Source organism: Triticum dicoccoides, chromosome 7B (assembly GCF_002162155.2).
Source record: "Triticum dicoccoides isolate Atlit2015 ecotype Zavitan chromosome 7B, WEW_v2.0, whole genome shotgun sequence".
NCBI lineage: Eukaryota > Viridiplantae > Streptophyta > Magnoliopsida > Poales > Poaceae > Triticum > Triticum dicoccoides.
Window position 1 is genome coordinate 573,020,675 of NC_041393.1, and position 19,144 is coordinate 573,039,818.

The following is a 19,144-nucleotide window of genomic DNA, read 5'->3' on the forward strand; positions in this document are numbered from 1 at the left end:
TGACGTCGGAAATCGCCTAAGTCGACTCCAACCTCGCCACTTCAATTGCAAACAGGCTCCATGCCTCTGTAACAGATGCCACAGACATGTTTTGTTGTGAGGGTTGACGTCTTGGCCTTGACGGGGCCACAGTGGTATTATCCTTGTTATGGCGACAAGATGGGGATGCCATAATGCTACGATTATGGGTGGTATGTAACTATATATCACAGTTCTGTTGTATAAAAACCAAAACGAACTTCTGTATTTTTGAAGGTGTTGGTGCAACCTTCGATTGCACATGTTTGGCATGAAATCACCTCAATTGGTGGGTTAAGGACATATGATTTATGGCACACCAGGGACCTGCATATGCACTTTGGGGGTACATGGACCTAGATGAACCACCCCTCAACTTCAAGGATCCCCTTGTATATTGCACTCTTCGTAGAAATGTGTTTTTCTTTTGTTGTTATTCTCATCCATAATCTTATGTTCTTACTCTGTTCTTTCCAGTTTGGCAAAAACTTGAGGAAGAGAACCGTGAATTTTTCAAGGCATACTATTTGAGGCTGATGCTTAAGAATCAAATAACGGCCTTCAACAAGCTTCTTGAGGATCAGTTCCAGCTTATGAACAAAGACTATTCTTCAGGGATCCCTTCTATGCCTCTTACCAATGGCTCCAACTCCACAACATGTAAGACATTATTTTTTCCCAGCTTTGGAGTTTTCTATGGTGTATGCTTGTCTTTATCTGGTGTAATAATGTAATTTTGTCTCACCATTTAAGTAACGTAGAAACAAGTACAAAGTAATCTCTGAGAACTTTCTCAAGAAGTTTATGTTTACTTTGTCAAAGTGGTATTGCTGCTCAAGAGGGCTATGTTTGTTGCCTCCGCTTTCCATACTGTATTGACTTGCTGATCAATGCCATTTTAACATGGTCTGCTATTTTCCTTGTTTCAGTGAAGCAAAACTCGTGCTTTTTACCAGAGTCTGGTCCCATGTCTGCAATGCCAAATGGTGCGATGCGCAACGGAAGTTCAGGTGGTTTAGTAAATGGAACATCATCTGGTGATCAGTCAATTTATGGTGGTAAAAACATTCACGGTCCTCACAGTGGTATGGATGCTTCAACCAGCGTGCTACCAGCCCAGAATGCATCTGCTCTGCTTTATGGTGCAGATAATAATGGTACAACAATAAAGACAGAGTCAAGCTATTCGAGCAACGCTGATTTTGCTTTCTGTGGGAACGCTTTCCTTGAATCATGCCAATCAATTGGCGATGCCTCGGGTGGTTCCTTTAGCAGCTCAGAGTTGAACGGGCAACCACTGAATGATGCACTTTTGGATATGGAGTCATCGTCATTTGGCTTCTTGAGCCAGATTCCCCGGAATTTCAGTTTTTCAGACTTAACAGAGGGGTTCAACCAAAATACAGGTACATTAATGGGAGAGAGTTTTCCATTGCTTTTCTTTTCTTATTTGAGCACCTTTTCACCTAAAGTCCATTGGCTGTATACGTTATTTATCTACCATTTTGTTGTCTGCAGAAGTATTGGAGAATTATGGCAGGTCACCATTTCTATCTTCTGAGCCAAATAACTTCTCAGATTCTACAGGTGGAGAACATACAGGTAATCCATTTTCATCCAGTCTTCTTTTCGAGAGCCAGCTGTGAGTTATATTAGCGCATGCCACCGTCTTCACTTTTTCGAAAATTGAGAGGACCTGTGTAATATCTATTAGCAGGAGAAGAAAAGGTCCTCTAGCATTAGTGTGGTGCCTGCCACTGTGCATGCTCGATGTGTATTTTTCAGTTATTATAGATGCTGTGGGTGCATGTTAGCAGTGTGCTATTACAGCTATTATACACTTCTTATGAGAGAACTAATTTAATCAACTGAAGTTCTTCTCCCTTGTATTTTCTTGTCTGGCTAGTCTTGTGCACAGAGCATGGGGCTTCTTGTAGTTACTTCTCGTTTACTAATGTCTCATGCTGTGTGTGCAGGCTGAGCAGCTACCCGCCGTTTTGTACATATTCATGGAGAACTTGAGCACCTTTCATGCTAGCCTTTTCCCTTGTCAGTCCCGATGTCTTGTAATGTAGAGTGTGTGTTAAGTTGTAACTTGATCAAAAGATGCAGCAGATCTGGCCCCCGGTCGCTTGCCGAAGGTATTGTAGTTGTGCCCTGCCTTGTACATTGGTGTTGTGCTGTAAGATCAGCATTAGTAGCTGTGATATTAAATTTGCTGGGTTAATGGGTTATGTTCTTGTCTGGCATGTACAACAGAAGTTTATTAATTTTAAGTGAGAGTTTAATTTGTGATGGCCATAGTCAGATACTCAGGATGAACATACATTGGTTTCACGCGATACATTGTAATCTGAGTGCAAGAACTCGCATGAATTTCTTGCAAACAAGCACTAGACGTACACGGATGAACTTACTTTTTCTTCCTCAAGATCCTAATACACTGCAAATAATTTCTTGACACAAAAAGTGTCTTTTACATCTCAACAAGGGGAAGAAAAACAGAGGGAATTGTGACTCTAACAGATTGTTTTGCCGTCGAAACCGTGGTTACGATAGAATCAACACATGTATCAGTTGCATGGAGAACATCATCAAGCCAGCGCTTGAAGGAAAACATCATCTCCAGGTAGGTAGGTATGTACTCGTCAGACAGCAACAATTCACTCATCTCAGAAAATTCAGAAGCCCTTGAGCTTGCCGGTGAGCCCGGCCAGCTCCACCCATTTCTCCAGCGCCGTCGCCGACGACACGAACGCCGACTTGGACGAGTTGATGTCGCTCTTGCTCACTGCAACAAGAATGGAAAGCGAGACGATCACCATTTTCGTAATTCTTCCACTGCTAGAGCGAAAAACTGATGAATAAGTACATACCTGATGTGAATAAGGAGGACAGCGAGGAGTTGAAGCTGTCGACCGCGCTCTTCTCCTCACTGCTCGAGCTGAACTGTAGCACAGATACGGTGATAGAAATCAGATGAAATTGCACTTGAAAAGCAAATTAATTCTGCATGTAAGTATCTGTGTTCTGTTAAGAGCATGCGTGCCTTGGAGAAAGCTGCATTGACGTTCTGCACCCACGGCGCGTCGGGGGCGGGGCCGAGGACGTCGCCGGCGGCGGCGAGGTCGTCCTTGTCAATGGCCTGCCCCACCTTGCTCAGCTTGTACACCAGGTCCTGCAGGTACCCTGTGGTTAAGGATTAATTGCTAGCACAAGTTTGCAAAGCATCACGGATCAGTACTACTACTACAAGGCATGGCTGGTTTTGCTGATCGACCGAGCCGACCGACCTGTCTCCGCGGCGGAGGAGCTGATGATCCCCTGCTTCTGGAGCCGCTTCTTCTTGTCCTCCTTGACGCGCTCCAGCAGCTCCAGGTCGTCGTCCGCCTCCAGGATGGCGGCCCGAGCGGCGCCGCCTGAGGAGGAGCCGGCCAGCGCGAGCGCGGCCAGCAGGCACGACGCGATGCCGCGGCGCCTCCCGACGACGGCGGCATCGCGCCGGCCGTCCTGGCCTGCGCTGCTCGCCACGGCCACCCCTCTCGACGAGGCGGGTTTCTTGGCGGTAGGATGCGGTAGCACGGGGACCTCCTGAGCAGGCAAAGGCTTGGACGCCGCCGCCCCGCCGCACCCGGCGAGCGTCCACGCCTCGGTGACCATGGGCACCATACGATCGACGGAGAGAGTTCTTGGCTCTCGCTCAGGAGGTTGGTGGGGAGCTGCGGCCGGCGTCTTGTGGGGAAATCGGAATGCGGAATGCGGAATGAGATGGTCGAATGGGATGGAAGTGCGTGTCCCCTTATCTTCGCTATATCTCGCCGCGATCGTCACAGCCACAGACGGGTTAGCCTCACTCGGCCGCGCCAGTATGGGCAGGGAGACGCTTCGACACGCGTACGTGCGTGGGCTGTGGCCTCTCGCGGACGACGAACCCCCTTGGCCGCGTTGGGTGCGCGCGGCAGCCGAGGGAAAATAATCCTATACGACCTGGTCTCACATCGCATCTGGTAAGACCCTCTCCAGAAGATGCCACATGTCCTTCATCAATCTTGATGCATCTTTTCTTCCCCATCCTCCTAACGATGCCCAGCCCGCCGCCAGCACTCGTCGATCTAGTCGCCTCCGCTGCTCGTCTAGCCTGCCGCCCATGTCCGGCGAGCTGGCAGGCGGACAAAAATCACACACCCGATACGACAAGGGGCGGAAGAGGCATAGAAGCCACGGGAGCGGCTACTCCATCGAGCCGGTGGTGGGAGCACGGCGAGCTCGCCGCCGATCAGTGCGCTCCCTCTCTGCAAAATACGACAGCCCGGGCCGACCGTATACTCGATCTAGCACGGCAGCACCAGCCACTACAGCCACGGCAGCCGTGTCCAGTCAGCGCTCCCACGAGAAGTGACTAGATTCCGTTTCGAAAAAAAAGAAGAGAAGTGACTAGATTAATGCTGCCCTGCCCCTTTCAAACGAAAGGTCACTTTTTTTGCATGGTAATACGTGTCTCATTCATATCATAAAAATAAAGTACAAGTCACGTAAAGACCGACATGACAAAATTGAAAAGATAGCAGAACATCTCTGAGCTTGACACCAATGCCCGTCACTTGCCTCCGGCACCACCACAGTAGCCACCGAAGAAAAGAATGACGAATCACCTTCTCACCTGAGCTCGACGCGGCTCCATCACTGATATGCAGCTTTGCGGACCTCCAAGGTGGCTCACCAAAAGTGAAGCCCTTACCGTTGAACGAATCAGACCGGGCAATACCCCGGACACGCCGTCGAACTCCAGATCTAGCACCCCACCACGACTAAAATGCCGAAGGAGGAAACCATATCTGCCATCCACGAACCACGAGCCCAGCACATGCTCCGTCTTCCAGATGTCGTCGATGCAGACCACAATCTGCATCCGCTCCTGGACTACCTCCCAAACTCCGCGCCGACGCTGGAGCAAACGCCGTCGCAGCGGCGGAGCCCGAGGACACAGGTCCACCACGAGGATGCCGCCGCCGCCACGCCATCCTTACTTGAACAGACTGGTTTCCAAATCCATCCCCAACCATAGGACCGATGGCCTCGTTAGGAAAGGATCCGAAGAATCTTTATTCAGCGTTGTCATCATCGCCGCCAAAGCAAAGACGATGAACAACCTAAAAAACTAGACTACGAAAGAGTAAAAACGATCCACACGCGTGGATCCGGCGACCCCCCTCACCACCGATGACCAAGGTCGCCGGCGGAGGGGAGCCGCCGGAGAGCGGCGTTGGAAGACCGGCCTCTCCTGGCGGCGGCTAGGGTTCCAGCCGCCAGGGACGAGAGGAAAACAGGGACGAGATCGGTCTAACTTCACGAGGTCACCGGCAAGTTTCCCGGCGCCGCCGATGACTCGCGTCGTGGTAGAATAAAAGACGGTACGGGGTGTTGTAGCACATAAGGCCGGGACAAGGAAAATGGGATTCGGTTGTTTGCTTAGAGATTCGTGGTCCACGTGTACACCGATGGAATGGGTCGTTCTGTTGGGAGCCAGCGACCCGGTCGCATAAGATTTTCCGGTACCGTATGTCACGTCCCGCACACGCGCAGACGGCGCATCACATGCACAGCTAGCGATGGAGGCCGAGGGCGCAGCGGAAGAAGGACAATGTTAAACATCGGGAACCGAGGGTAGCTCACGTGATTATTTTCTTTGGGCATTGGCATTCGCATTTTACTGAATTTATTTCAGACTTTCCAATGATATCTGGTCAATAAGAGGAGACACCTGTGATGAATTTATCAATCTCAAGATATTATTCTGACTCAGTATGTTGAAGGTGCTCATAGGATGGGGCATGCATGTGTGCGTTCATAGTTGTGAGTGTAAGATTGTGTATGTGAGCATCTGCGATTGTACTATGTTAAAAAAATATAAATGTTAAACACACATATTAATATAGTATTTAATGGCCTATTATCCTAAAAAAATAGAGTATTAGAGGCCTATCTGATTGCAACCTGAAATAGTGTGTAGTATATAATGGATCCAATGGTCGGTATTAATTCCTCAAATTTCTGCCATAGGACATTTCGGTAATTAACTATTAGTGTGGATTTTTTCTTTTTAATTTTATAATAATGTAATTAATAACAACGCGATGCCATTGCCATCTCGACGACGCAGCCATGTCAGTTCGTCTCCCATTCCTCACTCAATGGCTCGACGCAGTCGCCCGGCGGCCGTCTCCTCGGTCGCACAGGGTCGACCGCTCTGCGTTGAACGGCCTCCGGTCGCTGCTCCAAGATCTTCCTCCCATGCATCCCAACGAAGACGTAGCCGCCTCGTCCGGCATGGCGGCCCTCTCCCTGCCTGTATGTACTTCAGTCGGTGGCCTGAAATCGCTTCTCCTCTGGCCCTCTCTCCGTCGCGCACGTACGTCACCCGACGCCCACTAATCTAAGCACGCTGCACGCAGAGCAGCAGGCAGCAACACAAGCCTGCAGATAGCAGAGGAAAGGACTGAGGGGGAATGTGAATGTAGCGAAGGAGAGGGCGGAGAGGGGAGGCGAAGGGCGTTGCCTCGGCATCGGTACGGGGGGCGAGGTGGCCGCCGTGTGGTCGTGGGAGGCTCAGAGCAACTCTAGCAGACCCCGCATCCGGCCGGCCCACAAAATGCGTTTGCAGTTCGGGGGAAACCGCTTTTGCGGGCTGGCTCGGACGGCCGCAGACGCAGACCCCCCAAACGGACCTGTATAAAAGGATATTTGCGGAATATACTTTTTTCCGGGTCGGCTTTTGCGGTGTCTATTCGGACACCGCCGCGTCGACCCGGAAACAGAAAACGCTCAATTCTCGCATTTGACACAAGTTCCCACAAATAAGTTCAAATTCAAACAAACATAACACAGTTTTACACGTAAATAAAAGCCAAGTTCAGTACGACAAACACAAAAGAGGGCCTTGCAAAAGTTACGGCCATGTTCGTCACCATCTTGGTCGATCTTCACTCCGCGCCACCGAGTCCATCTTGAAGTTTATCGGCACCACCGAATCCACCTCCGGCGCTTGTCCCAACTCCCGTACCGAAATGATCGACATTGCCACCATATGAAGCAGAGAAAACATCTCCGAAACTGTAACACGGACCGGCTGACGCGACCATTCTCCTCTTCAAGATTTCTCTCCTTGCCATATCATGCCATGTTTTGGTGAGGTCGTCCATGTCATCGCGGTTCATTGACATGATCTTGTTCTCTTTGGCGAGCAATAAGTACATGGATTTGTTTTCAGCGGCGCGTGCTCTTCTCTCCTTAATGGTAGCTTTGCGGAGCCCCTCTTCCTTGAGCAATTGCCACTTTTCTTGCTTTTCTTTTGCCTTCTTCTCGGCCAACTCTTTCTTGATCTCCAATGACTTCAACAACATCAACTCGTTTGATTGCACCATGGCATCAATCTTCTCCCTCAAGCTCGATGCTTCTTGCTCTCTCTTCGTTTCTCCTTAGTCTTCTTGTCGCCATCGGGCTTGTTCAAATTTCTTGGGCCATCATCATCCTCATCTTCATCCATGTTTGTAAGCGAGCCTCTCTTCGGTGGGGATTCTTTGTCGATCAACTTCCACTTCTCGCACTTTTGGAGCAACTCCCAACAATGCTCTAGTTTGAAGAATTTGCCTTCCGAAGCTTCCATGTCTTTGTATCTATGTTGGCAATCTTGTCCTACATAATGTGAACAAAGTGATGTAATCAATTCTCATGATGCAAATATGATTATGCACAACTTGAACAAAGGCAAAACAAACTCACATAGTCGGATTCCACGGTCCCACTTGGAGGTGCATTGCGTACTTGCTCCAAGCAAGCTGCCCAACGGCTGCACATAGGCTTGATATTCTCCCAACGCCCTTGAAACGACCGAAATGTGCGTGGAGTCCTATTGGGATACTTTGCCATAATGGGGAAGTACTGATCTTCGATCCTTTGCCAATATCTCTTTGGCGGTTTGAGAAGTACCCGTGCATGCATCAAGAGACACCGCACTCCATGCTCTGATCAAAGCTTGATCTTCCAAGATCGTGTAGTTCTTCGATCTTTGGCTTTTCTCATATTTTGATTGCGATTGCTCAAACGCTTCCGATTCGATCTCCACCAATTCGTCCTCACAACCATGATCATCCACGCCGCCCTTCGTTTCATTGTACTCGAATGCGGCGAACGGGGTTTGATCAATGTCAACGGCATTGGTGTCCAACAAATTCGCGAACTCGGCAGTTGCATTGTTTGAACCACCACTATATTGAACGATAACAAGTCACGAGCTATCGCAAAAAATGGCGAAAACGAAAGGAAAGCGCCATGACCGAAGACGCATACCTTCTGGCCATTTCGTCGAGCACCTCGTTTGCGGGGGGAGCATCACCATTGAACGGCATCGCCGGGGCACCTCTTTCCAGGATGGAGTTCGAGGATGAAGGAGGCGGCTTGTTTGTAGCCGGATTCCTCTTCATCTTGCCGGTCGCGGCCTTGGTGACCTTCTCTGCCGCCGGCCGAGATCGCGCAGCAGCGTTGGCGCCGGGAGCGCGAGCCTTGGCGGCGGGGGCTACCAGATTCCCGCCCTGCACGACCATGTTGCCCTACCGCTTGCGGGCAGGCAGGGCGCTAGCTTGAGCGACGGCGGGGCCAACATGGCCGGCGACGAGATCCGCCCGAGGGAAAGGGGCGTGCGCGACCTCGACGGTGACGGGGGGCAGCAGGGAGTCGTCCATGACGGTGAGGGACGGCCACGGAGGATGCACCGGAGCGTGCGGCGGCGGGGCAATGGTAGCGGAGGGTGGGGGGAGCGGGAAAGGCCGTGCGAAAATGTCCCTCCCGCTAAATCTCGCCGCGGATACGGGCTGAGCTCGGGTCGGCCTCCCAGCCCATGAAACTAGGAGTTGGGGGAGAAGTTTTGTCGTGTCCCGCAAAAATATTTGCGGGCCGGGACGGGATGCGGGATCTGATCGAGCAGTTTTTTCCGCTCCGACCCGTACTTTGGCGGTTATTTTGCGGGTCAGGGCAGGATGCAGGGTCTACTAAATTTGCTCTCATGCGGGTGAGCATGTCATGGGGCAGCGCTTGAATCAGGGTCCGTGGCGCCAGACGAAATGGGCGCTATTGCGGCTTCCATGCGCTCCGGGATGGGAGCGACGGCACGGGATGACATGGGTGTGGGCGATGGCATAGGACGGGCTGACAATGGCCGGCTGCAGGTCAGAAACTCTAGTACATACGGAGGCGTGGTAGCCGCTGGCAATGGCGACGGAGCAGGATGGGCCAAAGGAACGATGATGATGTAACATCCCCAGCCTCACACCATAGTGATCAGCTTTTAATCATGCTAAGTCATCATCATTGCAACTCCTGATCACAGTGGTTAAGCAACTCATTTCAAATTTCTTCTCTAAAAGTCAATTCAAAATTCAAGTGAAGTTTGAAGTTTCTCAAAAGTTGCTAGAAAAATGTTCATCATTTGTCAAAAATTCCATAACAATTATTTGTTAAGGAACACAACATCACTTTTGTGCAAAGATGAGCATTAGCAATTATAACAGCACCAATTCAGCATTTTTAAATGCTATCCTATTTATGAAAAATCCCAAATGAATTCTTCTGTTCTCCAAAATATTTGTGGCACTGTCTAAGATCACCAGGGAATAAAAGGGGCACTTCCCATATTTTTCCTAAGTAAATAGCGTGCCCAAATATTTTCTTACCCATCTCTGTTTATTAAATAAAAAGAAAACAGAAATTAAGAAAGAGGAAAGACTTAAAGCCCACTGTGCTACTAGGCCTAATTGAACTACAGTTGAGGCCCAGCCCAGCTCCTCCTTATCTCCTTCCTCTGTTCATTGAACAGAGGCGTGGCGGCCATCCATCGGCGCCATAGCCGGCAGCGTGCACGCGCCGGCCATCCACTACCTCCCCGCTGTCTATAAGACCACCCCGACGCCCCTGGACGAACCCTAGTTGTCCTCCGCCTTCCCCCGCGCCGTTTTCTTCCTCTCTCGCACACGCCCGAGCCCCACCCGCCTTGTCCATCGTCGTCCTCGTGTCCATCGTCCACCTCATCAGCTGAGGCCTGTGGAGGAGCTGCGTGTGCTTCGTCTACATTGACTCCGAGGAGAAACTCTAGCAGGAGGTCGCCACAACGCAGGGTTCAACGTCGTCTTTTACCTCCGCCACCGCGACGCCATTGACGGATTCGTCGCCGTCGCTGCCCCCCAGCCTCCTCGAGCTCGCCCCCGGAACCGCGGTGAACTCCTCTCCCCCGTTCCCCTTGTTTCCCCCACCGATTTGAAGTCGTTGGCCGTCGACCCCGACGAGTCCGGAGCTCCACTTGCCCTCGGGTCGCGTTCATCGCGCCCCCTGCCCGTGCTCCCGTTGTGTCCTGGCCGCCCGGGGCACTCCCTGGTCGTGCCCCCGCGCGTGCCCGCTCGCACATTACCGCAGCCCTCGCCTCGCTCGTCGTTGCCCGTCCGCCTTCGCCTGCGCCCGATTGCTGGCGCCTATCGCTGCCGCTGATGCTTGCTGCTGCGCTGATGCTTGCTGCCGCTGCTGCCGCTCACTGCCGTCTTGGCCGCCGAGTGCCGCTCCCCGCTGCCCCGCGCGTGAGACCGCGCCCTCATGCTGTGCTGCTTCCGCCACTGCTTCCGCAGCAGCAGCTTTGCCTAGCCCCGCCGGAGCTCCGCTCCCAGAGCCCGCCTGCGCCGCCGCTGTACTTGCCCCGCCGCCGTTTCCACTCGGCCACACCCGCCCCAGGCCAAGCCGCCTCCGTCGGGCTGCGCCGGACCGCGCCCGCCCTCCGTCGCGGCTGCTCGGGCTCGGCCGCCGTGCGCCTGTGCTAACGCGCGTGTGTGCCGGCCAGATAAGTGTGTCCCCTAGCTAGATGGGCCGGCCGATTTAAGGCCTAATCCCCACTGTTTGGCACTAATCACCCCCTAATGATCCCCCTAGGGGCCCCACCTGTTACAAACAACAACAAAGCCTTTAGTCCCAAGCAAGTTGGGGTAGGCTAGAGGTGAAACCCATAAGATCTCGCAACCAACTCATGGCTCTGGCACATGGATAGCAAGCTTCCATGCACCCCTGTCCATAGCTAGCTCTTCGGTGATACCCCAATCCTTCAGGTCTCTCTTAACGGACTCCTCCCATGTCAAATTCGGTCTACCCCGCCCTCTCTTGACATTCTCCGCACGCTTTAGCCATCCGCTATGCACTGGAGCTTCTGGAGGCCTGCGCTGGATATGCCCAAACCATCTCAGACGATGTTGGACAAGCTTCTCTTCAATTGGTGCTACCCCAACTCTATCTCGTATATCATCATTCCGGACTCGATCCTTCCTCGTGTGGCCACACATCCATCTCAACATACGCATCTCCGCCACACCTAACTGTTGAACATGTCGCCTTTTAGTCGGCCAACACTCAGCGCCATACAACATTGCGGGTCGAACCGCCGTCCTGTAGAACTTGCCTTTTAGCTTTTGTGGCACTCTCTTGTCACAGAGAATGCCAGAAGCTTGGCGCCACTTCATCCATCCGGCTTTGATCCGATGGTTCACATCTTCATCAATACCCCCATCCTCCTGCAGCATTGACCCCAAATACCGAAAGGTGTCCTTCCGAGGTACCACCTAACCATCAAGGCTAACCTCCTCCTCCTCACACCTAGTAGTACTGAAACCGCACATCATGTACTCGGTTTTAGTCCTACTAAGCCTAAACCCTTTCGATTCCAAGGTTTGTCTCCATAACTCTAACTTCCTATTTACCCCCGCCCGACTATCGTCAACTAGCACCACATCATCCGCAAAGAGCATACACCATGGGATATCTCCTTGTATATCCCTTGTGACCTCATCCATCACCAATGCAAAAAGATAAGGGCTCAAAGCTGACCCCTAATGCAGTCCTATCTTAATCGGGAAGTCATCAGTGTCGACATCACTTGTTCGAACACTTGTCACAACATTATCGTACATGTCCTTGATGAGGGTAATGTACTTTGCTGGGACTTTGTGTTTCTCCAAGGCCCACCACATGACATTCCGCGGTATCTTATCATAGGCCTTCTCCAAGTCAATGAACACCATATGCAAGTCCTTCTTTTGCTCCCTATATCTCTCCATAAGCTGTCGTACCAAGAAAATGGCTTCCATGGTCGACCTCCCAGGCATGAAACCAAACTGGTTTTTGGTCACGCTTGTCATTCTTCTTAAGCGGTGCTCAATGACTCTCTCCCATAGCTTCATTGTATGGCTCATCAGCTTAATTCCACGGTAATTAGTACAACTCTGAACATCCCCCTTGTTCTTGAAGATTGGTACTAATATACTCCGTCTCCATTCTTCTGGCATCTTGTTTGCCCGAAAAATGAGATTGAAAAGCCTGGTTAGCCATACTATCGCTATGTCCCCGAGACCTTTCCACACCTCAATGGGGATACAATCCGGGCCCATCGCCTTGCCTCCCTTCATCCTTTTTAAAGCCTCCTTGACCTCAGACTCCTGGATTCGACGCACAAAACGCATGCTGGTCTCATCAAAAGAGTCGTCCAGTTCAATGGTAGAGCTTTCATTCTCCCCATTGAACAGCTTGTCGAAGTACTCCCGCCATCTATGCTTAATCTCCTCGTCCTTCACCAAGAGTTGGCCTGCTCCGTCCTTGATGCATTTGACTTGGCCAATATCCCTCGTCTTCCTCTCTCGGATCTTGGCCCCACCTGTTAATTTATCCTTTTTAATCCATTTAGTAGACAAGTAGTCAATGACACATGGGCCCAATCAACACTTTGATCTGTCAACGCCTTGACCAGTCAACTGCTGAGTCAGCAGTTGACTGGCCCTACTGTCAGCCTCTCAAAACACTCTTTTGGGTAGTACTCCTAAGTTTTTGGATAGGGTAATGTTTACGGCCGGTCGACCGGCTAATGACTCGGCCGGTCCGACGCGCGCCTTATGATCGTTCTCGATCGTGTGACTCGCATGCGCGCTGGACACGTCCGCTGGACACACGCTGCCTTATCCTTTTGGACGCGAAGCGCTATCCTCTGTACGCACGCAAAGCTTCCCCACCATTCATTTCTTCCTGAGCTGAGCATCTCGCTTCTCCTCAAACCGCACCTCCGGCTAGCAGCACCAGCGATGACCACCACCTCCGCGGCCCGCCCAGGCGAAGCTTCTAGGCGCTTCCCAACCAATCCGGCCGGTGGATTTCTCCGGCGAACTCATCCCTTTTCTCTCGTTACAAGCCGTGCCCAACCCACTCTCCCACTTAGCGTGTCAGTAGAGGGGGTTGGATGCCCGAGGTGATGGAGCGACGGGCGACGGCGGCTGTGCGTGCACGTGGTGTCGACGAGAGGCGATGCGGGGGGTGCAGCGAGCGTGGGCAGCGAGCTCTCCGGCAACGTGTTTTTTTTTTGCTGGAAGGGGACTTTTTTGTTGCTGGAACCTCCTGTTCTTTTTGCTACAATCAATTTTTGTTGGATTTGATGTTTGTGGGATTTTTGCTGGAACCAGACAAATTGTTGCTGGAACCGGCTGTTTCTTTTGCTACAATCAAATTTGTTAGATTTTGATGTTTGTGGATTTTTTGCTGGACGCAGAGTAATTTGTTGCCGGAACCGGCTGTTCTTTTTGCTACAATCAAATTTGATGGAGTTTGTGATTTGTGGGATTTTTGCTGGAACCAGAGTAAATTATTGCTGGAACCGGGTGTTTCTTTTGCTACAATCAAATTTGTTGGAGTTTGATGTTCGTGAAATTTTTGCTGGAACCAGAGTAAATTATTGCTGGATCCGGGTGTTTCTTTTGCTACAATCATGAACGGCGGTGTTCATCCTGCTGGAACAACAATTTTTGCTACAACCATAGCCTGTTTTTGCTACCACCGGTGAATGCTACATGCATGAACGGCGGTGTTGGTCGACGGTGGCGATGCCTTTCTTTTCTGCACCTATAATGCTACCATCGTTCTTTTTGCTGGAACCAGCGCGCAAATTTGCTACCACCAGCTTTTGGGTTTGCTGGAAGGAACCGCCCAAAAATGCTTCCATGGGATTTGATTTTTACTGGAACCCGCGCCAAAAAATGATACAATTGTATGTATGAAACTACATCCGTGTTAGCCAGGGCTGCAACTCTGTTTCGGGGATGGTACTACCGATGATTTCTTGGTGCAACCATTGTCGCTTTTTGCTACGACTGGCGAAGTTTTTTGCTACATCAATTCAAAAAGGCATTCACTGGTCCCGTCGTTCTTTGCAATCCCGTTCAGCAAGTGTCGACGGCCAAGACAGTGGCGACGCATCGGGAGCTGCAACCATGGTACTCGCGAGCGAGCTGCCGCGGTCGCCACTAGAGTTGCAAGCGCAGGGTCGCATAGGGGGTTGCAACCATGGAGCTTGCCACCGCCGCCAATGGAGTTGCAGCCGACGAAAAACATAGGCGGCGACCGGCTGCAAGGGCGGCGACCGGCGGTGAGGGAAGACGAGTAGGCGAGGCAGTCGACGCGTGCGGGGGCGCCGCTCTCCTTCCTTTCCCTTCTCTCTCGTGCGGGAGATTGACGATGGAGAGGGAGGACGGGAGGACGGGGAGAGATCTGATGGTTAGGGACGAAGAGATCTGACGGCTCGGGGAGGCAGATCTGACGGCTAAGGCTCGACCGGCCCAACAGTTGGGCCGGCGCGCCGGCGCAGATCGTTGCCCTTTTGGGTACGCATAGCAATTTCACCTTTATTTTTGAATTAATAGTAATTCCTGAAAATTGTTTAAAACTTTAAAAATCAATAGAAAATAATTCGTAACTCGGATGAAAAAGTTTTATACATGAAAGTTGCTCAAAACAACGAGACGAATCCGAATGCGCAGTCCGTTCGTCCGCCACACGTCCCTAGCATAGCGAACCTGCAACCATACCCCTCCGATTCATTTGTCCGAAAATGCAAACTTCGGGAAAACTTTCCCGGATATTTCCCCCCTTCGCCGGTATCGTGTAGCACTGCGTTAGATCACCCCTAGCACCGCGTATTGCCATGTTATGCTTTATGATGCTATTGTTTGCTCTGTTATTTATTTGTTTCCCCTTTGTTGCTTCTTGTTCGGTAGACCCCGATACTGCGATAGACCCCGAGACCGTTGATACTTCGATGTTCGACTACGGCTACACTTATGAAGATTCTTTTCGTCTATAGAGCAACCAGGCGAGCACCCCCCTTTGAACATTCTGATATCACCTATTCTCTTCTCTCTTATGCTTGCATTAGAAATTGTTGCTGCTACTACTTTACCTATTCTGATGCATAGACCGATCTTGTAACCTGCTATTGTTACCTACCTGTTTATCCTAAACTGCTTAGTATAGTCTGGTTAGAGACCCATCAGAGACCCCATGTTGGCCCAACTGCCCCGCTGGATTATCAGAAGACCCGATCAACGGGATTGAAGACCAGGCCCCAGCACCGCATAACACCCCCCTTAGTTGTACGACACCGCAACATTACTATCGAGTGCTAAGGGTGATACCTCATTAGCACTTCTAATGCTAACTTGTGGAGTAGTTACCCGACCATGGTCATCGAGGGTGATTCCTCATTTTCCACTTCCGATAACGACGCTGTCGTGCAACCCCTCAAGTGTGAACCTCGAGGGTGGTTCCTCCTACGTTCACCTTGATCATTACATCGGGTGGAATCCATCGAGGGTGATTCCTCGGGGTTTCCCCCTGGTGTTTGGACACACGGATACTTGGACTTTACAACTGTTATTTGTAGAGACGGGTCGACCATTAGGGGTACCCGCGAGTGGTGTGGAGACGGGTTGACCTGGAGGGTACCCGAGACTTGAATACGAAGCGTGGCCGGGCATCCTTAGCCCTTGCCGCAAGTCCTCGAGACGAGGCGATGGGGTCACATCTTTCGTGAGTCTCTGCTCGTGACCGCATTACCAACACACTAACGGTTTGGATATTTGACCCGAGGGGCCTCTGGCCTAATAGCACTAACCATCACATGGACATAGTATGGGCGTTCTGCGTCGTATGCATCAGCCGAAGCTTATTAGACGTCAGCGACTGAGCGGCACGTGCCGGGTTGGACTGGAACGCCTCGTTTTGTATAAGGGGGGCTAGGTCTGCTCACCGGCCGCGTTCGTAATGTGCAGGAGTGCAAAGGGCGATGGACTCGAGACCCCTGCACACTTAGGATGTAGACCGGCGTGTTGACCTCTCTATTAGGCCTAGATGATTAGCCCATCAAAATGCTCCCTACTTCTTGGAAATAAATGCTCAGAAGAAGATGGTTAGCAAGTCATACATATTCTGAATGTGGTGACACTGAGTTTTGAAGAGAAGTACTTAGGCTTGCTAGTTCCAGAAGGGCGTATGGTTAAAGGTAAATTCAAGTCAACGAAGAATAAAGTAAGGGAAAAAAATGAATGACTGGACGTAAAACTATGCCTCCAGTGGTGCCAAGGAGACGCTAATAAAATCTGTGGCTCAGGCAATTCCCACTTTTGCGATGAGTGTATTTAAGTTTTCGGCATCCTTATGTGAAGAGATCATGCACATGACTAGAGAATTCTGGTGGGGAGATGATAAGGATCGCTGACATATTCACTGGTTGAGCTGGGAGAAACTCACACAACGCAAAAACCAGGGAGGTATGGGGTTCAAGGACCTTAGAGTATTTAATCAGGCTCTCCTTGCTAGGAAAGCTTGGCGTCTTATTGCATATCCCGACAGTCTGTGTGCAAGTGTACTAAAGGCGAAAAACTATCATGAGGCAGATCTACTTGACACGACGTTTATTCACAATGCATCACCGGGTTGGCAGGATATCATGCATGGTTAGAACTTCTTAAAAAAGGATGTGTATGGCGTATATGCAATGGTAAAAGCGTTCGCATCTGGAGAGACAACTGGATCCCAAGGGGAAATATGAAAATTAATACAAATCTAACGAACTCCTGAATCCGTTGGGCAGCAGATCTCATTGACCAGGAGACTCACTCTTGGAAGGAGGATAACATAAGACGTATTTTTACACAACAAGATGTGAATGATATCTTGAGCATTCGACTCCCAAACTTTGGGGAGGACGATTATATTGCTTGGCAACCGGAAAAGAATGGCATTTTCATTGTACGAAGTGCATATAGGCTAGCCATGGATGAAAAGAGATTTGAAATTATTGGATCAAGCCACAATATATCGGGGGACCGGAGTATTTGGAACACTATCTGGAAAATAAATGACCCCCAAAAGGTACGCATTTTTACGTGGAGGGTAGCCACAGAATCCCTCGCAGTTTAAACAAATAGATTTTTACGTATTCCGGGCCTCACTCCAATTTGCAATGTGTGTGGCGCTGATGATGAAACGGGATTCCATGTTGCACACTGATGTACGTTTGCGAGAGCCCTATGGCATGAGTTGAAGGATGTGTGGAACCTTCCTCCTGAGCATGAAATAAGCTACACGGGAAAGGATTGGGTTCTTGTCCTACTAGATAAAGTGACTGAAGACTTACGACAAAAACTTATGCTATTCTGGTGGTGTGTTTGGCATTATAGAAATGATGCGATCTTTGCGAAAGGTAAATCAAAAATCTCCCACTCTGCTCAGTTTTTGCAAAACTACCTTGCAAACATCCGTTTGATCGAGAACGGAAACTCCGAGATTGATTGTAAAGGGAAAAACCCTATGATCAAATTGCCAAAACTGAAAGAACATGATAATACAAAGGAAAAAGCCCGGCAAAAGCCTGACCACGGGTGGGCCAAGGTCAATGTGGATGGAAGTTTTTCGCAGGAGAATAGCAGTTGAGCATGGGGAGCTGTGGTTCGACAACATGATGGGAGAATTATCTTGTCGTCCCGGGACTACATTTCATGATGCAAAGGAGCAGACTTCGCAGAAGCTATGACTTGTCTAGAAGGACTACGGGTAGCGATGTCGGGCACTGACCTACCTTTAATTATTGAGACGGACAACAGCGTCATGGCAAAGGCACTTGATCCCTCATGCGTGGATAGATCGGAAATCAGAGTGTTTGCGAAGGAATTCCAGGCCATCAAGCAAGGAAATAGGGAAGGTAAAGTTTTGAGAGTAGATAGAAGAGGCAATAGTTTAGCCCATAGCTAGTCTTGCCCAGTTTGGGCGTATAGAGTTGCGTGGTGGTGTTATGTAAGGGACAGTGCCAACCCGCGTGTTGAGCATGGCCTTGCAAGATTGTAAGAACAATGTTGCCTCTTTTAATTAATACAAATCTCTATTTTCAAAAAAATAGTGAGTGTAAATAGACATCCTGTAGTGTGAAATTAACTTCATTTCTCTCCTAACAACTAAACAAATTGCAGTTTGTCCAAACTACTCACAAACGACAATTAACAGTCATATTTCTTAGTGGGAGAAAGATTCATCAAGGGCGATGAAGGGGGAGAGATCAAATCCTTGTGTTACCTCTGTTAGACAACATTCTCGATCTTCCCAAACTTGTCCCTATTGCAAGTCCATCATCAAGGGCTAATCCCATATTTGTCCCAGTTGTAAATTGTAAGTCCATCCTCGACACATAACTCCCACTACAAAAAAAAGACACATTGTGACATTTTGGTCCAAACAATTTTTTTTCTGTCATGCTCATGACACTTCTATGACGATAATTGTGAGAAAACCCGGTATCATCATAGATGTGGTGGGCTCCTACTTCTATGACAAAAAATCATGATAGAAAATGGGCTTTTCGTCCTGGGCGGGCCGGAGACGCAGCTGCATGCCATTCTTTGGGCCTTCCATGACGGAAAAAACCATGGTAGAAGTAAGGGCGAGGAAAATATCGGGGAGTTCCCGGTTACGGTGGGTGGTCGGGGCCGACCGATGCACGGAGGTTTGCGTGTTTCTCTCATACATGTACGCGCGTGTGTGCGAGACGTTGCACTCTTACTGAACTCGAGCGAGGCGTTGGGCTCTAACATAACCTGAGAGATTGCACTAGCTACGTTACTGAACCCCGATCGATCCCTTGCTATTAACTGAACCCGAGTGATTCCTTCGCTATTGCTTGTAACAGAAGCCGATCAATGCTGCCTCTTGATGAATAGTGAGCGTTGTTGGGGGG

The 19,144-nt window shown here is 50.2% G+C and overlaps 2 protein-coding genes across 4 annotated transcripts in view; one reads left to right on the plus strand and one right to left on the minus strand.

The window, feature by feature from the left end:
* Positions 1-2,308, plus strand: part of LOC119342201 — a 7,571-nt gene extending 5,263 nt beyond the window's left edge. For all 3 annotated transcript variants that reach the window (XM_037614049.1, XM_037614050.1, XM_037614051.1), the window contains exons 4-7: positions 496-678; positions 948-1,424; positions 1,537-1,620; positions 1,995-2,308. In XM_037614049.1, coding sequence (XP_037469946.1) covers positions 496-678; positions 948-1,424; positions 1,537-1,620; positions 1,995-1,999 — 749 coding nt within the window. In that variant the 3' untranslated portion in view covers positions 2,000-2,308. The remainder of the gene's footprint in view (positions 1-495; positions 679-947; positions 1,425-1,536; positions 1,621-1,994) is intronic.
* Positions 2,309-2,418: 110 nt separating this feature from the next.
* LOC119342202 (thylakoid lumenal 16.5 kDa protein, chloroplastic-like) lies at positions 2,419-3,809 on the minus strand. The gene is made up of 4 exons (XM_037614053.1): positions 3,312-3,809; positions 3,068-3,207; positions 2,895-2,967; positions 2,419-2,809 (listed from the first exon to the last, which is right to left on the minus strand). The coding sequence occupies exons 1-4, from the start codon at positions 3,685-3,687 to the stop codon at positions 2,700-2,702; spliced, it is 699 nt and encodes a 232-aa protein (XP_037469950.1). The 5' UTR covers positions 3,688-3,809; the 3' UTR covers positions 2,419-2,699.
* Between the last annotated feature and the right edge of the window lie 15,335 nt (positions 3,810-19,144).